We start from the raw sequence: 26,568 nt of genomic DNA on the forward strand, positions 1-26,568 counted from the left end.
AATGACCTCTGTGCCTCCCTCTGTAAGAGAAAACACATTTGTGGCAACGAGACAGCAGACACATGCAGATATGTGTGATCCCCATATGACTCTGGATATCTGTAGACAAAGCTCTACGGAAGAAGATCTGCTTCCAGCTTCATGTCAGAGTATACCAACAGTGAAAACAGCCGAAGCAGGATAAAAAAAACTTGTACGTCCAAACAACATTAAATTTTAGTATTTAATATACAAGAATTATCTTTAGGAAACAAAATAAAGGGAAAAAAACAATTTTGCTAATTATTTCATTAATAAATACAATAAATCTTATATAGGTGTCCTGCTGAATATTTACATGACATCTTTTATAACCAAGCCATCTCCATGACGACTGATTTGCAAACTTTATTTTTTGAATAGAGACAAAAGAAACTTCGTTCGATTTTATTTATTTATGAATATAACTGTGAGTCATTTACATAGATTGTGAAATATATATATGATGGTAAATTACCAAAGATTAGTTGGCAAAATATTGCTTCAGCAACTTAACCAAACAATCCAAAACATCATGAATACAGAACAAGCAGTACTCAAAGGATAAGTTGGTGACAGCCGATACTTTTCTTGACATGTCAAATTAAAAACGTGTAATTTAATTTAGCCCTTTGATAGACTAGGGACCTGTCCAGGGTGTACCTGCCTTTGGTCACATGACAGGTGGGACAGGCTCACCCCTTCATCCCCTCAGCCAACAACCTTGAATTGAATAAGTGGAAGAAAATGAACGGAATAATTATGTGATTTAATTGTTACCTCTTCCCCTGATAAAGATGACATTTGACGACCTCCCCTTTTCCCATGTGTTGACACTTGAGTATATATCAATAAAGACATGGTTTGACCACAGTTAGAATAGTTTCTTGGGTTTTTCCAAGGGTAGCTGCATAGGCAGGGACCACCCTCACTAACTTCTGATGCAAATGGAGTCATTTTGTTCCTTAAGCAGGCCTGAAATATGACCGAAACCTCTCAGTTCAGAGAAGAGCTTCAAGGGTTACTTCTAGTAGGCTTTCAACAGGTTAAATGTCTGCATTTGCCATTTTCCTCATGCAGCATAATAGTTACATGATTCATACTTAATTCTTATAATTATACTGCATAAGAATATACTAAAAGTTGGCATTTAGATGAGTAAATGATAATATGAGACATAAAATCCTTTTTTCTCTCTTTATGTATGCATACCATGTGTTTTAAATACAATATACCTAATACAACAAATAAAAATAGACTCTATAAAATAAAAGCTGTTTAAGTAACCTTTTCTAAAAAGGACAGAATGAAACTGCATGGGTCAGTGCTGAGATATTGGAGTTAAATAACCTTTAATGGTTTTGTTCTTTTCATGGCATTGACTTATATAACAATAAGAAAAATATGATGACATAACCACACTTATCCTTTAAGAGCACATATTTTTTTGCAACCCCAGTGCCTTTCTGTATAAGAAAGACACGAGTGCACTTCCTAAAGAACGGAGAATCAGTGAGACAAGACTTCAAGTATCTGGCTTCACACAAGGCTGTTAGATAATTTGTAATTGCTCAAATTATCCATACCAGTTTCAAGGCACACACTGTACATCCCTTGCTAATGCACATTCAAATTCATAGTGCGCAGACATGATCTTTAGGTGAGCACAGATTGTGCATAGAGTGGTGGGGTAGAGGTCTCCCTGTCAACACTTTGCATAAAGCTTGGACTCCTACACAAACAGAAAGGGTGGCACCATGGGTCAAAGTGTGTGGTTGGGAATGGAGGGCTGAGCAAAGGGTATACAAGCCCTTTGGCTACGTTGAATGTCAGTGCACACCAACCATTCAGCGTGATTTTCCACTGAGTCAGGCGGACGACTCTGCTGTCATCTGCATACTGCCATACTATCTGGCATGCCAGTGTAGTATGAGTTCACCATGTTCCACCATAGCATCGTTGAAAGAAAAACGCATGGAATAAGAATCCCAGGACTGCAAGACCAAGATCTTCAGTTAGAGACACCTGAAGGAGACCGATGACCTTCATTCAAGCTGCTTTATGTATTTGTCACATCAGTGATGCTCTTCACACACAACAAGCAACTGTCTACGGAGCAGAAAAATTAGGTCATATCATATATGATCTGCTGATCTGTCAGACCTTCATGCTTTTTAGTGAGTTCAGCAGCTTTAAAGGAATAATCTGGAATTTTTACACCAATCCCACAAAGGTTTTACTTTCACAGTCATCCTTATTTGACTTCATACTGGACAAACTGCTTGAGCTTCCCATTAGGGATACATTCACATCCTCATTAGTGCTAAAAAGCCGCTCTACTAGCAAGACCTTACCATGAAATGTGTGCAAAAGAAGGACATAGGAACCATAAGACACTGAATTCTCTCCACCAACTCCTGAGAAAGCTCTCTAGCATTTGAATACACCGCCATGTCCACAAGCTAGTTGCAGATCTTGACCTTTAAGCCTCTTTGTTAACTAAAAAAGGTTATTGTATGAAAAAAACAATATGAAACTGTTAAGAGCAATCCAAAATGCTAGAAAACCAAAACAATGGGCTAAAAGATGCTAAGACGTGCACAGGTAATGAAAAGCTACAAAGCTTAGCAGATGTTATCAATTTACTGCAACATCTAATCAGTAAAACAATAGAAATTCAACTGCAAGTAAAAATAACAGTTTAACCAGCATAACTGGGTGTGGCTAAATCCCATTTTCCGATGGCAAGTTGAAGCTGTGTGTCCAGCATGAAAAGTAGGATGTAAAACTGCAAAAAATTATTCAGCTGTAACTTTTTTAAGCACTACACAAACAATGAGCATAAAAAGTGCTACACAGCTATTCTGGACTTTCTCTTTAATTGTGAAGTGCAAATTCCTGCTGGACTGTTCTGCCCCCTGTTGGGATCCGGTACCTGCCTGCAACCTGGCATCCAACTCCTGGGTCAACCAGCACTCTCAGCACAGCTGCAGGTACCACAAAGGGAGGAGAGAGCCTGTTAGCTAGAAAACAGACTCCATCACTGTGCACCCAAAAGTAAAGAGCAGAGACAGAAAAAGGAGATTAGGAAGCAAGCGTAGTAGGATAATCAGCCTGGACCAGTGTCCTGCTTCTTTAAAGTTTCACAAAAAAGCAGAGTCATTGTCATTCTCCCTGTTACCGCTTAACAATATAAATGCAAATATGTATAAATGAACTCCATAGGCATTGGAGTCAAATGAATATGAATAAAATGTGATAAGGAATAAAAGGCAATAGAACTAGCAGACTGGTTTCCTTTAAAGTGGCCTGTGATTTGAAAATAGAGAGGATAGAAATGTAACAAGCAGAGTGATAAGACAGATAGGCAGGAATAAGATCATTTTTGGGATGCAAAAAATATTACATTATTTGAAAATATGTAGATGTTGTGTTGACTGCAAAAAATGGTAAAAAGAAGAACTTCAGAGGAGTGTTTGGAAAAGCTATGGGCATAAATGTATTTTCGTGCTGCAAAAAATTATATGATTTACTATCTTTAATGGCTAAAAAAACCTCCAGCTATGTGGTCAGAGGAGATTTTCTATCTTCTTGTGGTGCACGAGAGATGATTTCAGGTTATTTTAAGGTTGCATTCTAGATGCTAACAAACTTTCCTTTGTGACATCGAAAAGTAGAGTTACAGCACTTACAGTAGAGTTGAAGCGCAGGTGGCAGATGTTACAGGAGATAATGGGTTTTTTCTTGGGTGGAGTCATGCCAAAAGTGTGGTTGATCACTGCCTTCTGCACTGGGTCCATCTATAAGGTGAAACATACACATATACACCAAATTATTGAATTTTATAATCCAGGACCTGAGATTTTGTTTTGTATGTGCAATAATTAAATATAAATAAATATGTTTTTGCATATTTCCTTTAAAAGGTGGCATTCCTAATGATCTTATTTGCAAAATGGAGCATATTTATTTGTTGTTAAAATGTGTTCCTTTAACAAGGATTTAAATCTGCACAGATGTACAAAATAACTACCCACATTTCTACCTCCGTATTTCAGATTAACTATGAATCAGTGCTGATTTTGCTGATTACTTTGATTAAATAAGGTTGTAGATTTTTGCTTAGCGTCCTCCTGTGATTGAAAAAAATACTGTGCCGCGTGTGATAAACGTAGATTTCTGATAGAAAGAGCTGTAAGTCTGTTTTTAACATTCTGTGTAAATTATGTAAAGGCAGCAAACTGTGTATATTTTTCTAAATACGAGCTGAATATAAGCATGTTTTTAATCCCCACAGTAAAGCTGTGATATTTCAGCCATATTTTTAGCTTTAGTTGTCAGAGATGAATATTTATCCAGCCTCCCACCTGCCTGATACATTTAGCACTTTCCTCAGACTTTACTCATTACAGGTTTAAGCTGTGACTATAAAAGCCGCCCCCAAAAAACACGTGTTTTATGTGCCAGACAGAGGTTTTATATTTGGAATTTCTCATGTATGTTTATGATTGCAAGTTAAAAATAAAGTATAACGTGGCTGTGAAGCTCAAGCAAAATTCAGTTAGAATTCTGAGTTATGTTTGATGATTTGACCTGATGATGACATGAGCTTTCACATAACTGTTTAAACTGTTAAAAAATGTTAAGTATTTCACATAGAAAATGATAACATGGTAAATAAAAAATCATCCGAATGTATTTGTTCATCTTAATTTTGGTGCTTTTTTCCTGTATGCTGACATCACAAGTGGCTGTCCTGAGTTTCTAAATTTTTGCAGACTTTTACTTAAAGTATAAAAGTTATATTCAGACCTTGTAGAAAAAATACACTTTTTCACTTTCTTGTGAATAATTACATAAAAGTTCATCCCTTTTATTTGTCTGCAGCAAAGATATTAAATCCACCTAAAGTTAGATCCAAAAAAGAAAAAACATTTTCTGTAGTGCTTCTGTACACATGATTTCAGTGTGGCTGAAGTGCAGACTCTCACCGTTATTTCAAAGGGTTTTTACAAAAATTTAGCATTAACTTTTTATAAATAGTCCAACATTTTCAGAACCTTAAAAATAATCTTACAATTGCCCAGCAAGCAGCTTCATACTCATGTGAGGCCTGTCCCATTGTTATTTAGTAACAAATAAAACAAACACAATATCTGAAGTTGATTCAAAGTACTGAATTTGTATTTTATAGCTTTAAATAGTCATTTTTAATATAAGGCTCAAATTGATATCAGTGTAAATAAGGGAGGCCATCATCATCATTAGGCTGAAGAACCAAAATCAGAAAGACCACAGAAGACAGCAAAAATGCAAGAATGGACATACAGAGGGTTTACAGCAAGGTGCAGAGCACTGGTCGGATTAGACTTATTCCAAAATTCTCTAAAAGAGCCCGCACAGTTGTAAAAATGATTATTTCGGTTATATAAAATCAAAATTAACTTGCACCTTGTAGAAACTTGCAGTGATGAGAAGAGAAAAGCCTTTGATGATGTCCAGGGGTTCTAGACTTCATGCAGTCATTAACTGCGGGGATTATCATTTAAATATTCAAAATAATCTTTATATTTAAATATTCGTTTGAGTCGATTCCTGAAAATGATTTCAGTTTTTTTTTGTTAACCTCGTTGAGCTAAAGCTTAAAGCTTGCACTTCAATCACATAGTGATTTCAAATCCACTGTGGTGGTGTACAGGCAACTTTTGGCAAGAAGGCAAATAAGCATATGTCCAGCACTGTCTACAACATCATAAAATATAATGTGCAAACTGTGACTAATGACTGTTTCTATAACAAATGCATGGTAAATGATAAACCTAAATATGTAAATGGTCAAGGAGCCAAAGTTGCAGTATGTGATACATGTAAGAGAGAAAAGCAGAATGGGTTCTTACCGTGTTAAAATTGGGGAAGAGGCTAAGCGGCGAGGAGCCGTTGACCCTGAGCGGCAAGAAGTGCTCCAGCTGGGCATGAGTGTGCTGCTGAAGGGATCGACGTGGCATGGGCAGGGAGCCCAAGAGAGGGTGGACTTGGTTCTGGGATAGTGCTCCTAAAGCAGGGATGATTAAATCAGAATAAATTCTGAAAAGACACAAATTTCTATTTCAGCCTTTTTCATTTTAGGCCCCCAAAGCTGCACATCGTTCTACACAAGCTAGGATGAAGAGTGATTTTAGCACATATCTGAGACTGAGACGCTTATCCACAGTGAATGATTCACTCGGTAAAGCTTTAATGACTTTAGTAATAGTGAGGGACAAATGATGAAATGCTTTGTGTGGCCTTTTCCTGCTTTACAAGTCTATAGTTTATCCTGACAAATGTCTTTGCCCTTTAGTATCTGTGATTGTCTCGGTTCTTTGTCTGAACAAGCAAACAGCTCAGTCAACATACAGAGAAAAAGAATCGTAATGAGGTTTGATGTACATGTTCACCATCTTATGCATACATTACTTTACATCTCACTGGAATTTCACCAGCACTTTCTGCTTTAAAATCTCCTTCCACGTGACCTCTTGTCTCAACACACTTAACTGTAGTTGGCCTAAATGCTTTAAGACTGCACATTCTTTAAAGAGCAACATGGCAGTGACCTTTGTCTAGCCCCAGAGTAACATTAGTGTGTTCGCATTAAAAGCCACAGTTTCTTACATAAGCATGGTGATTACAGATCGTTTGTCGTGGCTGTGTATGGAAAGTCCGGAGGTTGTTCGGCTAAAAAGGTTGTGTGTAAAATATTAGAATGTAATATAAAACTGGCTTCAGAACTTTGTTACAGAAACTTTACCCTGTGATGAAAATAAACCATGTTATTGACAAAGAGGTTTAAAAAAGGCAAAATTAAAAACACAATATTTTTATATATAGCGTAAGAAAAAAGGAGAGCTTTGCCTGTGTAGGACTGAAAATGATCAACCTGCACGACTGAGGATGGAGGATTAAGAGAAATGACTAATTATGGATTTAGAGAAGATAAAGTAAAATATAATGTACATTAGGCTTATCTCCAGCACATGATGATAACACATATTAAGCATAACTTTTTGAATGACAGAGAATCTGAAGAAAGGAATTAAATAAATGGCAATTATATAAAATGTAATGTGAGTGACTGTTGTGACATAACGCCAAAAGAAACTTCCTTAAAATTTCTTATTCATAAACACCTAAACATTTTCTCTAAATAGATGCAATCATAATGTTGGAGTTTAATGATGTTATATTTCAGTAAAAGCTTAGCAACCAGAAGGCAATTTTCCTCAATTTTCTGCTTCTTTTAAGTCTAAATTTCAGGATTTATCTCTGGGGATGAGGCGGTTTGAGAGTCCTTGAGCATTAGCATGCTTTTACTAATCTGGTCCTATTTTCTAAAGTATTTGAGAAGAGCAGAGGAAACCAAAGGGGAGACTGGAAAGAGAAACAAACTGGAGAATGATATGTGAAAAGAAATGATATGGCTAATACTGCAGAAGGAAAGCTTTTAGTAGGCATGTAAAGAGAGTTTAGGGAGTGATTTATTGTCCTGCACAGGTGCCCAAGTGTTTAATGAAGACGGCAGAAAATAAAGAAGCAGTGGACACCACAGCCTGTCTTATTTTATCATTGCCTGCCACTGCAAAAGCCTCGGGGCACCTTCTTCTTACTGTGAAAATGTTAAAGTAAAGAAACCTGCCAGAATTTGTTTGGATATAATTAGATACTTTATAGGAAAGTAATGAAGGCTATAAACACGTGAAAGAGTAAAGTTCATGCTTGCACATACACTGCATGCTGCAGGGAGGTCTCATGAAGAAATCCTTGAGGCCCAAGATGATACTATAATTCTAATAATGCACTGTACTTGTTCTGTGGTACTGTGGAAGCAGTAGTTTCTATGAAGACTGGACAGTAACAGAAGTAGGGCTGCCACAATTTGTCGACTAGCCACGATTACGTCGACTATCAAAATCGTCGACGACTGATTTAATAGTCGACGTGTCGTTTGAAGCTTTGTAAGATCGCAAAAGACGCAGGAATAATAGCAGGATTTAAGAGTGTAATAACGGACTGAAACAGAAGATGGCAGCACTGCATGTACAAGGATGCCAGCTGCCGTTAAACCCCGAAGAAGAAGAAGCAGCTGTGTCCCAGAATTCATAGCGCGGCCCAGCTTAGTTTCCAACAATGGCGGTAGCTAGTTAGTTTTAATGTTACTCTTATTATTCTTTCTGGGTCACAAAATAAACGTTTAACATATTTTCAGGCGAGAATGTAGCTGTGTAAACCTCAAATATCGGCTCAGTTTATCAGGACACCACATATTTTCAAAAGCGCTCCGACGTTTTCGGAGACGTCTGTTACCCACTAGCTCGATAGCTAGCCGGGGGCTAGGTCACTAGCGCCGTGAGAACACCGGACTCCCGGCAAATTGTTTTCAAACCCACCGCCTCTTTCGCGACTCAGGTTAAATATATATGAGTCACTTAGATAAATTAAAAATGTTGTTGTTTGGCTTTTTTTTTTTTTTTTTTTTTTTTAGTATTTTATTTGTTCCTGAGTAAATCGGTTTGTCTGAGATTAAAGTTATAGTTTTTACACAGCTGAATAAACATCAAGCAGACAGCTGATTATCAGAAGTGTGAGATGCTGGAGAATATACTCCGGTGTCCTGTTATATTTTAGATAGCAAGGAGTTTATTAAACTTTACCGAAACAATCTGCAAATTTCATTAAAATTGAATAAACTATCATCTTGTCTTTATTTTTAGTTAGCACCTTAAAAGCTTAAAGCTGTAAGCTAATGATAGTTATAGAAGAGCAGATGCTGCTGGTGCAATAAGCTGTAGTTTTACGTCCAGTGGATGATGATCTGATTAGTCGACTAATCGCATAAATAATCGGTGACTAGTCGACTATCAAAATAATCGTTTGTGGCAGCCCTAAACAGAAGCATGATAAAATGGGCCAGCTAGTGCTGCACACAACAGGATCTGCAAATGTAAAAACATATTAAGACTTCATGGAAATCTTTTGTGCGCTGGATAATCGGTGCCTAGTTAGAGACCGCGCAATCTCAACTAAATCGTTCTCAGATCATATCAATTTGGCAATCTCTGTTTCGCTCACCATACAGACTTTTTACCCTTTTCAGCCAAAGCCAGCTCAAACATGACTGTTCACTCAAACTCAGACTTCAAACAGATCACAGAAACCACAAAGTTTCCAGTCCCCAAAACAAACCAAACAAAACTATCAGAACATTTATTTGCAAATTTCGATGGCTGGCGGGTGTTGCAACAATGCAACAATACTCCAATAATGACAATAATTCTTGCTTATGTTGGTGTGTCATGTAGTGCAGGTACCACCTATCAAATTAAAAAGTCAGCTGCTCACAGTGACAATGTAAACACTGTCTTTGTTCATGATCTTAGCAGAGCATGAAATGATGTGCATATTTGTACCCATTTGATAAACTGCGTTCACACAGAAGGCAATCCAGTCATCACATGCTGCTTGGCTGCTAGTGAAGAGTTTTATGGCTCATTAAATAACACTAATGTATTTACTGCCCCATCACATGTCAATCAATATTGTCCTTCATTCTCATTGGTAGTTGCTTCAATTGTTTGCCTTAAAGTTGAGAAAATCTCAACTTTTTTCCCCTCTTGAAGCATCAAACTGAAATTATTATCATAATAACAAATAAAATTAAAAATGGGGCAGCACTGTCGCCTTACAGCATAAATATCCTGGGTTTGAATCCACCATCTGGCCAGTTACTCTAACTTCCACCGTCCAAAGACACACAGTTAGATTAATTGATGATTAATCTGAAAATTGCCCACAGGTGTGAATGTGAATGGTTTCTCTGTGTTAGCCCTGTAACACAATGGCGACCTGTCAAGGTGGACCCCGCCTGGATGAAGTTGAAATGAAAATGATAACCACATTGCTTAAAGATTAAATTCCCACATCTTATCAGCAGCTACTGAGGTACTCAGATGCTTATGCAATATCAAGCTGGACAGAAACACAACTAAACAAACTGAAACTGATAAACATAAAGAGAAGTGAACACAATAAACTCAGTAAAGATGCAGAGAATAGCAAGTCTTGGCTACCAAATGACTCCACGTGTTGAGACAAATATAGAGGTGCAGCACAAATTAGCACTGAATTAGCAATAAATTAAAAAAAATAAAAAATCAACAATAAGCCAACAAACGAACATACAATTTGACAACGACCACCAACCACACCCTCTGTTTATTTGATGCTTTGCAGCCACTCCACTGCGCCAGGTATTTGTTGGAATTAGAATTTGAAATAAGGAGTGATTAGAGCTGATTGTCACTATTTACTTGATCCTGCGATTTTAATGTGCTAATCTCCCTGAATATCATGCATGCATAAAACACACACTTTTGTTTTCTAATTCCAAATTCATTTACATGCTCCACCAGGACTGTTTGTGTCACTGGTGTCAATAAAGTGATTTGAACTGAATTAACACCGTATTGAGAGTGAATGACAAAGTAGCAACAAATGAGAGAGCGAAAGAAGAACAGTAACAGGCAATCACAGGCAGAGGACAGACCCTTTCCCCCCCTCCAGTAGACTGATGTGCTTAATCTCCCTGTCAGTATGACTTTTGGGGACAACGATTCCCTCTCCTACACAAATCTGTAATTGATCTTATTAATCTCCTATGCATATATTCACAAAACACATCAGGGCGAGACGTTTAATTAACTGCGTTTGGTGCTGAACAAGCTAGAAACTGCCATCAGCTGTGAGAATCTGTACAACATCTGCCGACAAGAAGAACGTGCTTTTGACGGGACCTGTCTGTTTCAAAATTACCCATCTCATTTACGTCCAGAGAGCATCTCAAAAGATTCACTCTGGCAGACTGGACAAAACAAACGAATGCCATGTTCACATTGTTTCATCCGGTCATAATGGGAATGTGTTAAACAGTATGGCTCTGTAAGCGTTAAGAAATAAAACACCGTAACTTTAAAATTACAACCCTAAACTCGTGAACTCAATTACTGTGTAATTAGGTTGGGCAGAGAAGAATTTAGTTTATGAAACACTTCTAATAAACACAGTTAAAGCATCATTACCAGTGACTATGTTTACATTGGCACTAATATGCTATTAATATTCATATATCCCTTACTTGATACAAAATAAGTCTTTTGATATCTAAACAGCATTTTTTTTAAAACCCTATCAGCTCTGTGTTTTACAAACCAGGTAGCCAGACTCGAGATCGACCCCAAAGTCTGCATTTCTGGTCTGAAGAACATACAACTTATTAGCAGATTTTAAGATGTGCAGTTATTGCACTGATGACCTTGTTGTTAACTGGTTGTGAGGATGAGGTGGACCAGAACACCAGTGACACCTATTTCCATTCATGGGGTCTGTGTGGAGACAGTAGAGGATTACAAATACCTCAGTGTTCACATGGGCAATAAACTGGCCTTCATAAAAAACACAGAAGCCCTGTACAAGCAGGGGCATAGGGGTCTCTTTCTGAGGCTGCCGAGATACTTAATAATCTGCCAGCTCCTGAGGATCCGCAGGAGTCTCTGGTGGCCAGTATTTCTATGCTGTGGTGTGCTGGGGCAGCAGACACCAACAGACTTGACAAACTCAACAAAAGGCCAGTGACATACTGGGGGTGGAGCTTGCAGACAATATTGGAAAACCCTTCACAACATCTCCATGCTGTGCTGTGAGCACATTAAGCAGAAGACTCATGCCACCACGAAGCCACAGGATACCGTGTAGCTGTCAAACTCTAAAAGTCCTCCAGTCATGATTACAGACTGACACCTGAATTATTTTCATTTACATTATCTTGTATGTTTTGCATATAAAATTGCTTAACTTTATACAGTTTTGCAGTTTTTATTTCAAAATATTACAGTTGATATTTTTCTGGGTTTCATATTTATACTACCGTTTTCTAACATATTTTTTTCTATCGGTCATATTTAAATTTGGAGGCTATTATGTAGCAATTTCCCCTTGGGATTAACAAAATATTCAGATTCTGATTTTCAGGAATCTTTCTTTTCACCGTTTCTGTGTTCATACACCACTTTGCTTTAAATCATTTGTTATTATTAAATTCTGGCACCCCCTCTTCACTTTCAACGGGTCATAGCAGATAGCCGCCCCCTCCCTGCACCTGTTTCTGCTGGAGGTCTCTTCCTGTTAAAAGGGAGTTTTTCCTTCTCACCTAGTGGTTGCTCACTGGGGGTCGTCTGATTGTTGAGGTTTTCTCTCTATTACTGTTACAATATACTGTTACTGTTACAATATAAATCTTGAGATGACTGATTTGGTCCTATATAAATAAAACTAAATTAAATTGAATTGTTTGACAGAATGGAAGAGGGTGGTACTGTCTGCCTGGACAAACACCACAGGAAAGCTTTCAAAAGATTTTACATAAACCAAAAAACATGATTAAATTATTTTATCACACCTATGAGTAAGGGGAATATACCCTTAAACTTGATCATGGATATACTGAGCAAAAATTGAATTCATTCAAATGAAAGCTGATCAGCAGCATGTATGCAGACAAGCTTTATGAGCTTCCCCTGTGTATTTTCCTCATGCTTTCGCAATTCTAGGCATAAAGAGGACCATAGAGGATTGGCATCTTATTGGCCAAGAGCATCGGGAACATGCAAGGCAGAAAACAAATGAGCCATCTTTGTGTTTACACATGAATGGAGTGAAATAAAGTGACGATATTGCTCTTCACAGATTTTCGAGTGTTACTAGAACATTTTGGTCAAATTTGATAACTAACTTGCTTCATTTGCAACACTCAAAAGAACATTTTCCCTCATTTAAACCCTTTTCCTATCATTGTGGTTAGTTAAAATGCTTCTTGGGTGAGTGCATATCATCTAATGACAGCAGCAGTTGTTGCATCAAACAGCCCAGCATTGTTCTTGGGAGTCGGGCAGCATCTTGGTATGCATTTCTCCTTTCCCCAAATTAAATCCTTAAATGAAGGGCCTCACTCCTATAGCCTTGTGCACACATACACTGCAGCATGTGGAGAAATTCAAAGCTCAACACTGACACAAGTATTGTTCACTCCTTTCTTGATACTATAAATGTAAATCCACCTTTCGAAATGAACCAATCCCTGCTCGCTAATCAGCATTCACATTCTTTTTCTATGCAGGAAAGCTAAAAGTGTAGGTCACAGCAGCCAACCAACCCATACTGAGACAGGATAAAAGATTATGAGCTGAAGAAATTACAGCACGGTAAGAAAAAAAACGAGGAAAAGCTTAATCTCTATTATTTCCAAGATTAGTCTCTGGGTGACTCAATATCACAGCAATCACAGAGGGGGGGGAATGGCATCTTTTCATGAAGAGTGGAGGAAAAGGGGGGAAGGGGTGAGAGACTTCCATAGAGGCAAATCACAGTAAAAGCATCAGAGGAAAGGCTTCTTTGCTCTTTTCATGGCAAACGCATTTCCTGGGATTATCTGTCTGAGCCAGACTCTCTGTGTTCACTCTGAACCAACATGGTGGAGTGCAGGCACGCTCTCATTCCTGACACCAAAAAAAAAAACCATCCCTTCTCTGCGTGCCATTAATGGTTTGTGACATTAACGGCTGAATTAGGGCTGTTTCCTAATTTAGCAACATTTAATTCAAAAAGCACAGATTTCTTTGTTTTACCACTCTCAAACTACATTTAATGGATTATGGAGGCTTTTAAACTGTTTTCATCTGATTTGGTTAGGGAGACCAGAGTCATTGTTGTGAGCTGAATCTAAAGAGGTATGGAAACTGGAATAAACTGCTGAAAATTTAAACTTGAACTGTTCTGACGTCAGCTTGCAGGTATGAGCTTAAAGTCATCTTCACCCCTTAAATTAATGGGGTCATGATGAATCAGATTGGCTTTCTTGGTGAGCTTTATTATTTCTAAGTTGGATAAATGTAGTTTACAGTATGCAGCTGTGGTGTTTAAACAATTATCAAGTACTATGCATCTCAAAAATGTAAACATTTTAAAAGCTAAACAGAATAGTCATTTGTCTTAGCTCTGAAAATCTCACTCAATCCCTTCATTTATCTGAAAATTCAATTGGAGATATTTTTGAACTGAGCATTGCCGTGGTTTTCAGGAATTTGTTGTTGTTCTCATTCTTATTCTTATTATTGTAAGATCTCCTCCCTCCTATTTTCTTTGTGTTTCCTTTGTCCATTTTCCTCTCGGTGTTTGTGTCTGCTGGATCATTTTGTGTCTTCTTGTGGTAAACACTTTCTTTGTGTAGCTTTATTCTTTGTATGTCCTATCCTAGTAGTGGAATAGTCTTTTTTGTTTGAAGAGTAGGGCCAACTACCTAAGTCTATAGGAAAATTAACCCACTGTTCTTTTAATCTACGTTTGAATTTAAGATCTCAGTTGCTAGATTATACAAATTATAGAGTTATAGATTATTGAATGAAACAATGTTGTTTTTGTTAATTATGACCCCAATTAGAGCCAAAATGGAGGAAAACTGAGATTTAGATTGGGGCTTCCTAGAATTCACTACCATATGAGAGTGCACTCTCACTTAGTTTCTCAGATAGATCCATCTTTTGCTTTGCACTTCCAGTTTCCAAAACACCTACATTTTTGAAAAGAAATTGTTGTTTTTTCACTAGTTATGCATTTAGCTAGGGTCAGTGTCACTACAGGTAGCATGGACTGACCTCTACAGGCTAAACAACAGCACCCTGGCTGCCATTAGGAATTGGTATGAAATTCTTGGGCCCATTGTCAAACCTTTCCCTGGTGCAGTGTGTCCCACGCTCGCCTGACCTAAATCCACCTAAATCCACCTCTGGGACTTTATGTTTCGCTTTGTCCAACACCATCAGGTTGCATCTCAGACTTTTCAGGCATACATACAAACACGTGGGGGCCATACAAACTATTAAGTACCATTGTGAGTAGCCTTGCACATCATTTTTTCACTATGGTTTTTGGGGTGTCTTTGAATTCAGCCCGCTGTGGGATGATAATTTTTATTTCTGTTATCTTTTTGTTCCTAACACATCATCCATATTAACATAGTTGTGTCTGTAAACAGAAAAAAAAACACAGAGAATTTTTTTTTTTTAAAGGTGAGCTTGAAATTTTATCTCATCTTTATTCTCTTAAAAAAAAATAAACAAGAAAAAAATGGCTACACATTTCTGACTCATATTCTGCGTTCAGGTCCACTTTCTGAACTGGTACAAGGAGTGAGTTTCTGCTGCACATCTGTTATTTGTCTGTTTTAAATTGATACATCTGTGTCTTTTGGCCTGATCTCTCCTGCAATTTACACGTTTCCTCATTTTTTTCCAAATACCTGTTCCAGACATCGGTACCTCGCCACATCATAAATCTGAATTACCCGAGTTAAATTTTAACACACTGTTGAGCAGGATGACAGGCGCACTACTTAATGTGCTTCAGTTAATAATTTAAAATAATATAACATTTTATTATTTAGGACATTAAGCATTTTAAAACACTTTGTACGTTGTTATGCAGAGTGTTTGACACCATAACATGAGCATTTGCAAACATATTAAATTTAAATGAATGTACTTAAAACACTTTTATGGTGACCACCATCTCCTGTGTAACACAAAATCTTTGAGCATAATTAACTATGTCACTATGGCCCCTTTTATACATATAATCAAACATTACAGTCACAGCTGTGCTTCATATTCTATATGGTGGGATCTTAAAATCACAGACATTTCCTATACTTAACATTAATCTTTGAGTTAACTCTGTCATTACATTAGTTTAATCAAAAAGGCAGGATTAGGAATGTGTAGCTAAAAAGGCAAAAAAAAAAAAAAGTATCCTCTGTTGATAGGTTTGCTGCAAGCCTGCAAAACATATTGTCAAATAATGAAAATTGAATGGTATGTTTTCCAGTCCATAATGGCACGAAGCACACAGCTTTTCTGAGTCATAAAACAGAAGTGGTTAGTGCACTGCGCTTTTGCAGTAATGATGATGCCATTCGTTGCTTACACAACGGGCAGAGAGCTCGGTATTTATGATGAGCTCTGGAGGATGAATTAGCATCCATTAGGACTGCCATTGACAGCTCCGTTAAGCTCTCGCCGCTGGAAACAAAAAGTGGAAAGTGAAGGCCTAATTTCCATGATGGCTTGAAATACTGCCCCCGCCATGCTCTGTGTGGTTTTTAAATAAATCATCTTTATTGTGACAAAGTACATTTAGGCCACAACTGGCAGCCAACAGGCAAGTTCTCCTGCTGGCTGTCAACGTCTATTTAAAGTCATACAGACGCAGCTGGCAGAGCCAGCGGCTTCATGTGAGTTTCTACCTGCAGGGCACCATCCAACCCAGATCAGGCTCCCCGTGGTAATCTGTCCTACTTTCAGCTAAACCACTGTGGGCCCATTTTCACCCCAGGGTCCGTAAACTCTTATTGAATTTGTTCAAGGTGAAATTCGGGACTAGTGTCCTCTGGTCAAAGGAAAATCACAGGATACCGTTGTGGAAGCTTCAACAGCATGTAAAATCCGCATGTGGAAAAGAAAAAAGAAAAAGAATGTCTCCATAACCTTTTTAACCTTTTAATCCACAAAGCAGCAAACCAGCAAGCAAATTTCATCAGACAACTTAACTGAAGCTGATTCACTTCCTGAGATTTTTTGCATCTTATTTGGTATAATGTTAATACTACAGCAACATATAACTAATCAGGGTCTCTGGTGAATTGTGGGTATTATTTTGACTATTACAGGTTTGATTTTTGGTGACAGATTATTTGAATTGCTATCTTTACGTCACAGACTTTGTTTAAATGATGTATTCTACAAAATAACCACGAAAGATAAACAGGCACCAGGAGATAAAGCTAATCTACAGGGAAATTAACATGATTGCACTATCAGGGCTGCTCAGTGTGTTTTGTTTCCTTCACTGACCCTCTGCCCTTTACAATGCATTCTGCACATCATTATCAAATAAACTGCCACCATCTGCTTGAATTGAGATAAGCTTCCGTCCAATCAGACCAGCTGAATAGCAGTTAGCAAATGTGTAGCACATACTTATTGATATTTAAAGCCTGCGCGCAGCTTTATCCGCCTCATGAACTTAGTAATTAGCAGCTTTCTATCTCGATGCTCCTCTCTGAGCTGCAGTAAATGTGGGTGTCTGCCTGATGGAGTGAGTCTGAAGGCTGATGCCTTAGTGGCTTCAGAGAGGACAATCTAACTTCGAGAGATCTTCATCAATGTTGCATTAAAGACGGCAGCTGAATTTATTACAGATCTATTGTAATATTTTTTATGGTTTTGCTGTTTATTTTAATTAAAAGGAAATAGGTTTACAACAATGCTGCAAAGTTAACTGTCACAGAAAATGAGTCCCTGCAACTAAACAGTCATTGTAGAGTCACAACTTGATAACTGCAGCAGACAAGCTTTGGCTTTCTTCAGTTGGCAATGTAAAGGTTGATGTATTTTCTTTAGCCTTCCCAAAACACAAAAACAAGAGAGCAAATCTGCTTACGTGAAAGCTAAAAACAAATGCTCAAAATACACATTTACAGTACTTCTGTAGTATTTTACCACTTTGCAAAAGATCCATATGTAATGCTACACATAAGAACAGCTGAAAAATGAGAGAATGTGAAAACTACCTGCCAAAACTTTTACAAAGCCACCATTTTATGATTTTTACTGAAATTTATCTAGCTCAGGTCCAGTGAATAAATGGACTGGTTCTTAGCACTTTTCTACTCTCTTTGAGCTCTCAAAGCACCCATTCATACAAGCACTTTTTGTATCCAACATTCACATCAGGGGGGAATCTATGATTCAGTATCGTGCCCATTGATACTTTGGCATAGAGACTAGAGGAACCAGGGATTGAATCGGCAACCTTCTGAACAGTAGATGACCTGCTCTACCTCCTGGGCTGCAGCTCAGTAACACTAAATAACACACATGCACAGTGGCTGAGGTAAAAAATATAAACATGGGACGATCGTGGCTCAAGAGCTGGCAGTTCGTCTTGTAATCAGTAAGTTGCCGGTTCGAGCCCCGGCTCCGACAGTCTCAGTTGTTGTGTCCTTGGGCAAGACACTTCACCCGTTGCCTACTGGTGGTGGTCAGAGGGCCCGGTGGCGCCAGTGTCTGGCAGCCTCGCCTCTGTCAGTGCGCCCCAGGACAGCTGTGGCTACAATGTAGCTTGCCATCACCAGTGTGTGAATGTGTGGATGACTCTCATTTGGGGTCCACTATTCATACTGCTTTGACTTGCAGACAGCTTTGCTACCAGTCTCTAATCCAGCCCCTCCTTTTATGTTGTACCCGACTTCATTAATAGAATATCTATGAAGGGGAGTTGCGGCCTATCCCTATGAAGGTTGCATGGCTGCTTCTCAGCTCAACTTGATGCTTCAAAACAATGTGATGCTTTTTTTCCCCCCACTACATTTCACTGCAGTTGACCTAATCATGCACAAATTGTACCAGTTTATTACATGAATTCAGATAGAGAGTATCTTAATTTGCAGTCAACCTTTTTTTGTGGGCAATGTCATGTCTCCTGGCAGCTGCATATTTTAGCAAGTTTTGCATTTCACTGCTTGATTTCCAAGGCACGTTGTCAGAACTGGAGACACAATATTTTCATTCCTGTCAGCATTTCAGCAAAATACCAAAACGTTAATCCATTTTGCTGACAAAATGCCTGGAGTGTGTGTATGTGTGTTCACTTGCTACTGTGCGCTCATGTGTGCTGTATCTTTAAATGAAGTGTTTAAAAAAAAACCAATGACAGACAAACAGAAAATGTCTTCAGACAGCAACCAGACATGAGCAGTAGCCAGTGGGTGGTAGAAAAGGTTGTTCTAGTTTCACACCCAAGCAGTAGTTTAAAAATAATTAAAATATATTTCCTTAGAGTTTATGTAGGTCTCAGACAAAGGCATAACCACATAATACCAACTGCTGTGTTGAGGGCACGGAAGGTGTATTAATGCAAATGTCCTCAAGAGTCACGGACAACAGAGAAGAAAACAGAGTGCATTGTTATTTAGCTTCAGAGTGCTGGATAACTCTGAGACCGACTGTCTGCATTTCTTGATTTGGCAGAATACCAGACTTTGCCAGTAAATGAAAACCAAACAGCTGTGATACAGTACCACTAATCAATTGTCCTTGTTGGAGCATGAATATCCACCACAAATTAAATTTAAAAAAGGCCTTAAATTGTAAATATTGCATTCAGAATTTCATTAATATTTTCAAGCTACAACAAATATCAAATTATGCAAATCAACAACAAAAGTAGACCCATTGTTTGGTGAAGTAAATAACCCAATATTCTGCTGGGGGAAAAAAAAAAAAAAATCGGGTGCATGTGAACATACCACCCACGTAAACATGAATGTAGACCAATAGCACCAGCACACGGCCTGAGCAAAAACAGGAGTAGGAAACCAAAAGGCTACGGCAGCGGTCCCCAACCTTTTTTGCGCCACAGACCGGTTTAATGTCAAACAATATTTTCACTGACAGGCCTTTAAGGTGTCGTGGATAAATACAAAAAATAAAATGATACAACCAAGACAAAAACAGTGGTATTTTGTAAATATAATAATAAACGCGAATTCACTGTGTAATTGTGTAACTTTATTAGCAGCGTCCTCCTGAAATGCACCAACAACATTAAGAGTAACACCCTCCTCTCTGCCCCTTAATGCTCTCTGGTCGCTATGGTAACGCTTAAATATTTCTTTCAAAATAAGACACACAACTACAACACGGGAAAAGACCCAGGGAAACAGAGTTAACCATAAAAACCCTGAAAACCAAAAATTTCACACCTGAGCCTCAACTCTCGCAGCCCGGTACCAAACGACTCACGGAGCGGCATGGGTCCGTGGACCAGGGGTTGGGGACCGCTATGGTTACGGCAGGGGGGCCTCAGTTTGAGCCCCACTGAGACCATTTCTGGTGTGTCCACCTTGCCCCTGCTCCTGGTGCATGTCTACTCTCTATAACAGATTTGGAGCCAAAGTAGCCCATTGGTTGTTCACAACTGGCCTGTGCGTCAATGGGAAATCACAAATTTCATTCATTTACTGGTCACAGGTAAAGTGGTGCACATAGTTTTTAAAGAGCAGAATGCTGCATTTAAGGATTACAATTTGAATCGCTTTTATGAAACTAAACACGCAGAGTAACACAAGAATTTAACTGATGCAGAGTGGGACATCTGAATCTTTGCTAACAACGGTGCAAAAAAACAAAGACTTTTTCAAGCTTTACACATCCAAGACACAGTAAAACACAGTAAAGACCAGATTTGTTATTTCCCACAAAAATCACAAAAAACAGTAAGCATTTCTCTGATCAGGAGTTTATCAAACAGTGCTTGCTGGACTCTGCCCTGAAAGAAAAGAAGCATTTGGGGATATGTCCCTGGATGAAAGCTGTGATGTGCATGACACACCCCAGTTACTAATCTCTTTAAGCGGGATAGCAAAAGAGTTTGAGATTATGGAGGAGTTGGCTGCGATGCGCTGAATGAAAGCGTGTATGACAGTGATTTGTTCAAGCTAAATGCTAAATGCATGCTTGGAAAGGCCGGGCTGAAATTGGACAAAATAGAAATGTCAGTTCTTACCAGTAGCAGTTTATAAATAGATAAAATGAATATTGAGCAGAACTGAGTTCAACTTAGTGTTGCATGCCAATAAACGATCAATAGGGAACCCCTGCTCTATACTATCGTGTCAAATAAAGGGAAACTAAAACTGGCTAAAGGAACAAAACAAAACAAACATAATTACTGGATTGCTGTTTTGTTTTGGTTAATTCCTGATAAATTTTGTAATCTTTGGCTCTTGTCGATTGTTGTTAGTTTTACTTGCTTTGGAGGTTTCTCTTGTTAACTGCTTACCGCCTGATCAGTTTCACCTGTGGTGCCTTTCACACCTGTTCCCCTTCACCAATTAGTTATATGTTTATTCACCAACCCATGGGTCCTTGTTTGGAGTAGGCCCAGCTGTTACACTACCAATTATGTCATGTCAGACAGTACCAGAGACCCTCAGATAACCTGTTTCTATTCATAGGGGCAGCATAACCAAAATGTAGAACTCATTAAATTTCACTCATTTTTCACAAAAAAAAAATCCATATTTTGTAAATACTTCTATTTAAATATAACCCAATAAATGCAGATAAAAAAATAAATAGGAAAACCCAGGAATCGCTGTCATGTTTTGTCTGTTGACTGTCTGAAGACGGGCAGTAACCAGTAATCTGTAGTTGGTGTAGTTCCAATAGAAATTACGTAGGTAAGCAGTAATCGTTTCCAGTGAATTTTCAATAAAGCTGACAGCAATAAAAAATGTTCCTTAGATTACACAAGAATAGGCTCAAATCAAAAGAACATGATTAATCACTCTCAAGCCTCTCTGATGTATTGGTAGCCGACGGTTAGAAAACAGTTCCTGCGTCACTCATGCTATTTCTGATGACACACACACACACACACACACACACACACACACACACACACACACACACACACACACACACACACTATGGGATTTAAATGTCACTTTTAATCTGAAGGTAATTATTTGAAAAAATTAAAAAATATGATTTTACTTGAATCACAGGAGTCACGCAGCAGGTGATGTAATGCAGTAGAAGGCCTTCAGGAGTCCTGTGATGTGTGTCGCACACGTCCCCTTCTCACAGCCTGGTTGCAGAAGCAGATATCCTGAGGGTGCATGACTTTTTGGCAAATCCAGAATATGACAGAAATCCGTGGCATGTGCCTAAGCCATTAAAATGCCTTAATGTAGTTGGTCTTGGCATGCAGCACCATTCCCAGGATACATCTGGAAAAAATTGCCCTCCTGATGATGCAGGATGTGAGTCACCCTAAGCTTCTTCATGTACAGCTAAAAGTCCAATATTATATGAAGGAGGAAATTAATGTGTAATTCATCATCATTTAAATGCTTTTCCCCAATGCATAATAATTGTGCCATTATCAAGATGCTTAATACAGATTTGTACATATAGCTTATCAAATTAACATTAATCAGCCCTCATAGATAATCATTCAAACATAAAGTGTCTCACTCACATTTTACTGATGTGATCAGTTACAAAATTATATATCTAGAGAGAGACCTACAATTTAAAAGCAGCCATCATTCAACCTCACAACATGCCTTTTACAACACCCCACCGACTGTACAATAGGTCTGGGAGACTGAATGCTCCAAGAATCAAGAACTATACTTAAAAAAGGTCCTCACAAGACTTAATATAAAGTTTTAATTGCTAATCTTTTGATTTACATTAGATTTGGTGAAGGAAACAGTGCAATGCTTTCACAAGTGAACATGTGAGTGTCTGCACTCCTGCAATCATTACCAGTCTGGCTAATCAAACTCACACTGTCAGCAAACCACAATGACTGATTGGGGCTGTCAGTCACTGTGATGCGTGCCAGTTTTTTTTTTTTTTTTACTGCACCAGCCTGTGATTTAGCTAACCCAGTATCACGACAAAGCGTGTAATAAACACGCCGATCCACCGTGTCCATTTCATGCTTTGCCCCTCCAAAACATGAAATGTACACGCATGCAGAAGTTGACACAGATTTAGACAACCTGCCACATTTACGTGGCAAGATTCTTTAGTAACAACAGAAAAACAGATCCAGTGTGACCACATGCAAAATAACACGCATGCACTGTTACTAAAGCAGAACACTTTTTTTTTATTCTGTGTAACACACAGATTCCAATTTAACCCTGAAAACATTAGGATGAATACTACACTGTATTCCTCTTGAACCAAATTTAACTGACTCAAACAAGGTCAGGCAAAAGAAAACAAAGAAGAATAGTGACAGGTGCCCTAAAGAAAATATCCTCCACATCATCACAACACCACCACCCTGAACTGTTGATACAAAGCAGGAAGGATCAAATCCTTTCTTGTTAATGCCCAATTGTGACACTACCATCTGAATAACGCAACAGAAGTCAACACTCAGACAAGGCAGTGTTTCTCAAATCTTCTACTTTCCAATTTTGGTGAGCCCATGTGAATTATAGGCTCGGTTTACTGTTCTCAGCTGACAGGAGTGGCACAGATGTGCTCTTCTTCTGTTGCTGTAGCTCATCTGCCTCAACGTTCAACATGTTGTGCATTCAGAGATGCTCTTCTGTACACCTGGGTTGTAACGAGTGGTTCTTCAACTTAAGGCTGCCCTTTTATCAGCTCAAGTAGTCTGGCCATTGTCCTCTGACAAGGCATTTTTACCCAGAGAACCACAGCTCAATGGATATTTTATCTTAGAGCAGCCTCTGTGCCTGAGAGACGTTTGTGTAGGGACATCCCAGTAGATCAACAGATCCTGAGACACTCAAACCAGCCTGTGTGGCACCCACAACCATGCCAAATTATGCCAGTTTGAACTTCAGCACACCATCCTGACCATGTCTAAAACTGCTTTCATGTGCTACATATGATTTGGCAGAGTTTTTTCACACACATAAAAGTAAAATCAAAGAAATCAAAATATAAAAATATAAAAATCAAGCTGTTTATGCTCTAAACAGTGCTTCAAATATTGCTGTGAATCAGCTACAGCAAATTAAAATGCTCTCAATGGCAAAAGGTATCAAGTCAGTACAGTAGACTAATTAAATTTGTTCTCTAAGACAATCTATACTGCAGTTAAAACCTTACTGTTCCATACTCATTACCCTTCGATTATAATAATAGGTCATTATCACTGCTGGATTCTGAATATGTCCCCCAACAGGAAAATTAATGATCCCTTTAAACTGACTCACGAACGCCGAGCTTTGCAAACATACTGAGAAACTTTTTCCTGTAACATAAAGAAACACTGACTAGCTTATTTTGAATCTCGCCACCCACACAGAACACAGATTAATGTCTCGTAGCTAATATGATGCGTCGTAAAATCACGCTTAATTTGCATGAATGGGAATTTCTCTGTTCCAGTGATTAAAAGGAAAGGTGAAGTGAGAAACTTCTTTAGCTGTGCAGACGTAGAGCAGTCCAATTTGCATCATGGTAGCTTGTAGCCAAACTACTCTACACATAAAAAAAACTTTATTAATAAACATATTTAACCATTTTAATTGAGACAATAAAATATCAGAACTAACCGGGCTTAAAGAATTAAAGAATCTCTTCACCCTCTATGACTACAAGGCTATGGCTGAGCATCATTCACCATCTGAATTTATTAGTCCTTTATTTATCCAGGTAAAAAAAATCTCATTGAGATTAAAAATCTCATTTCCAAGAAAGACCTGGCATCATGGCGACAAAAGTCAAAATACACATGCCACATAAGTATATAACAGTTAAAACAAATACAATATCCCATACCAACATGTGTAAAATATACAATAACAGATCAAATTAAGAGTACATTAAAAACAAAAACGTGTGGCAGGCAATACTGCGAGCGTCAAATTTTGCAACTTCTACAATACTTCAAATACCATCTGACTTCTTATAAAGCTCAGACATGAAGGTGGGTGCTATACTTTTAGCCTTGATTCCAAATTTCCTTGAGGGTAGAGCACAGTACGTCCGGCTGCAGAGGTGCCCTTCTGACAGCACAGTGAGCAGCACCGCAGGGGCCTGCTTTAACGCCCTTCCTTTTCACTGTGTGTGTGTCGAGCATCAAGGAATGATCACAGTTGTTATATTTGCAGTAATTCTGTGAAGACACAGCAATTGTTGGCTGTATAAAGTTAAGCTGGGAGGAGACGTACTTGGAGACAGACACTGATTCAAAAAGAAGCAGAATCGACTCCATTTACTGATAAAGGTCCTTCAACAGCATGTGACACAGTGGGGTTGTGAGCGTGGTCTTTTTGAGTTGCATCAGCAGGGTAAAGGCAGCAAACCCCAGACTTAAACTGATTAGGATCCCAAGTTCTGTTTTGGGAGCTGGTGGAGGTGAGTCTAATGGGAAGATGCTCAAGAAACTTTTCAGCACATGCAGCAAAACAGTCATTGCTCTCAGGTGCAGACTAAACACCACAGGGACTCTTTTCTCACTTTGATTATTGTGTTCCAACACTTTATGTAGGGGACAAACCTAATAATACAATAGTTTCACTGTCACAGGACTACTTTCTGGCAGTGCAATAATATAAACTGGTATGTGCAATGTGCACCCCTAATTCTACCAAAGATTTATCAGCCTTTTTATTGCATGACCTGAGTAGCTCATTAGTTGATTGTCTTATGTTTTCTACTATAAGAAGTATGTGAACAACTGCATTATATGGTATGACACAAGGACCAGTGCTATTGCACTGGATTGTTGCAGGGTGATACCATAAGTAGACGATATAGGTCATAACTTACCCATTTAATTCAGGTGTTTTCAGCCACATTACCACAGTTGTATAAAATAAAGAAGCTAGCCATGAAATCTGCCTTTGTAAACACTTCTGTAAAGATCTCACTGAAGTTGAGTGCGGTATTGTAATAGATGCCACAGCTGCAACAAGTGAGATCATGACATTTCTTCCCTCTTAGATATTCCACAATCAACTCTAAGTGGTATTATGACTAAACTATTGTTTAGAAACCACAGGAAACCCACTCTGGTATTTACATCAGCACAAAAATTGTGTGCCTGGACTTCCATGGCTCAACAGTTCCTGCAGTTGTAATCTGTAAGTGGCCCAGTACGTCTGTCCATATAGAGTATGTCAATCCTGCCTAAGGGAAATCAATAAAATCTTAATGTGTGAAAATATTGTTCAGTTTAGCATTTATGATATGATGCGCACTAAATAACCAAATATTGAATTGTACATATTAGCTATTGAGCTCACACTATGTTATTTTTTCCATGAAGGTTTTAAACATGAGATTGTATCAGTCGGATGTTGGATCCTCTAAAATCATAACGATGGTCAGGGTGAAGCTTGCTGGATGTATCAGTAGAATCCTCTTTATTTAAAAGGTAAAAAGTTAAAAAATTTTACTCATTGCATTTGTATATTTATTACACAAGTTCTTGTTGCAATGATAAAATGATTATTTTATATTCTATATATATTCTACTACTCTCAGAGAAAAGTAATAATCATAAAATTGAAAGCTGAGAAAAATTCAAAAAATTTATTCTAGGATTTTGTATCAGACTGATGTAATGGTGCACAGAGATCAGATTTACACATACAGGATGTCACTGCAAGCTCAAATCTGAGCTTTTGACAAGTGGTGGAGAGGCAAGAACAGATGCAGTATGGCCACCAGGCAAAACTCTCATAGTTATCGTCTCTTCAGCTGTTTCCCTTTGATCCCCTTAATCTGCTGTTTAAAGGCGAAAGAGCCTAAAGCAACCACATAGACATGCTCTGCATTTTCATCCACGGAGTTGTGTGTATCCATAAGCTGCAGAAATTCCAAAATACGTGGATACACATAA

General features: G+C 38.3%; 1 protein-coding gene across 3 annotated transcripts in view; it reads right to left on the reverse strand.

Annotated features, from left to right (window-relative positions):
• LOC101466398 (zinc finger protein 385B) overlaps positions 1–26,568 on the reverse strand; it is a 131,530-nt gene that overhangs the window by 6,586 nt on the left and 98,376 nt on the right. For all 3 annotated transcript variants that reach the window (XM_004567465.3, XM_004567464.3, XM_004567466.3), the window contains 2 exons: positions 5,916–6,070; positions 3,711–3,818 (listed from right to left, as the gene is read on the reverse strand). In XM_004567465.3, coding sequence (XP_004567522.3) covers positions 3,711–3,818; positions 5,916–6,070 — 263 coding nt within the window. The remainder of the gene's footprint in view (positions 1–3,710; positions 3,819–5,915; positions 6,071–26,568) is intronic.

The sequence above is a fragment of the Maylandia zebra genome, linkage group LG8 (genome assembly GCF_041146795.1).
Source record: "Maylandia zebra isolate NMK-2024a linkage group LG8, Mzebra_GT3a, whole genome shotgun sequence".
Classification (NCBI taxonomy): domain Eukaryota; kingdom Metazoa; phylum Chordata; class Actinopteri; order Cichliformes; family Cichlidae; genus Maylandia; species Maylandia zebra.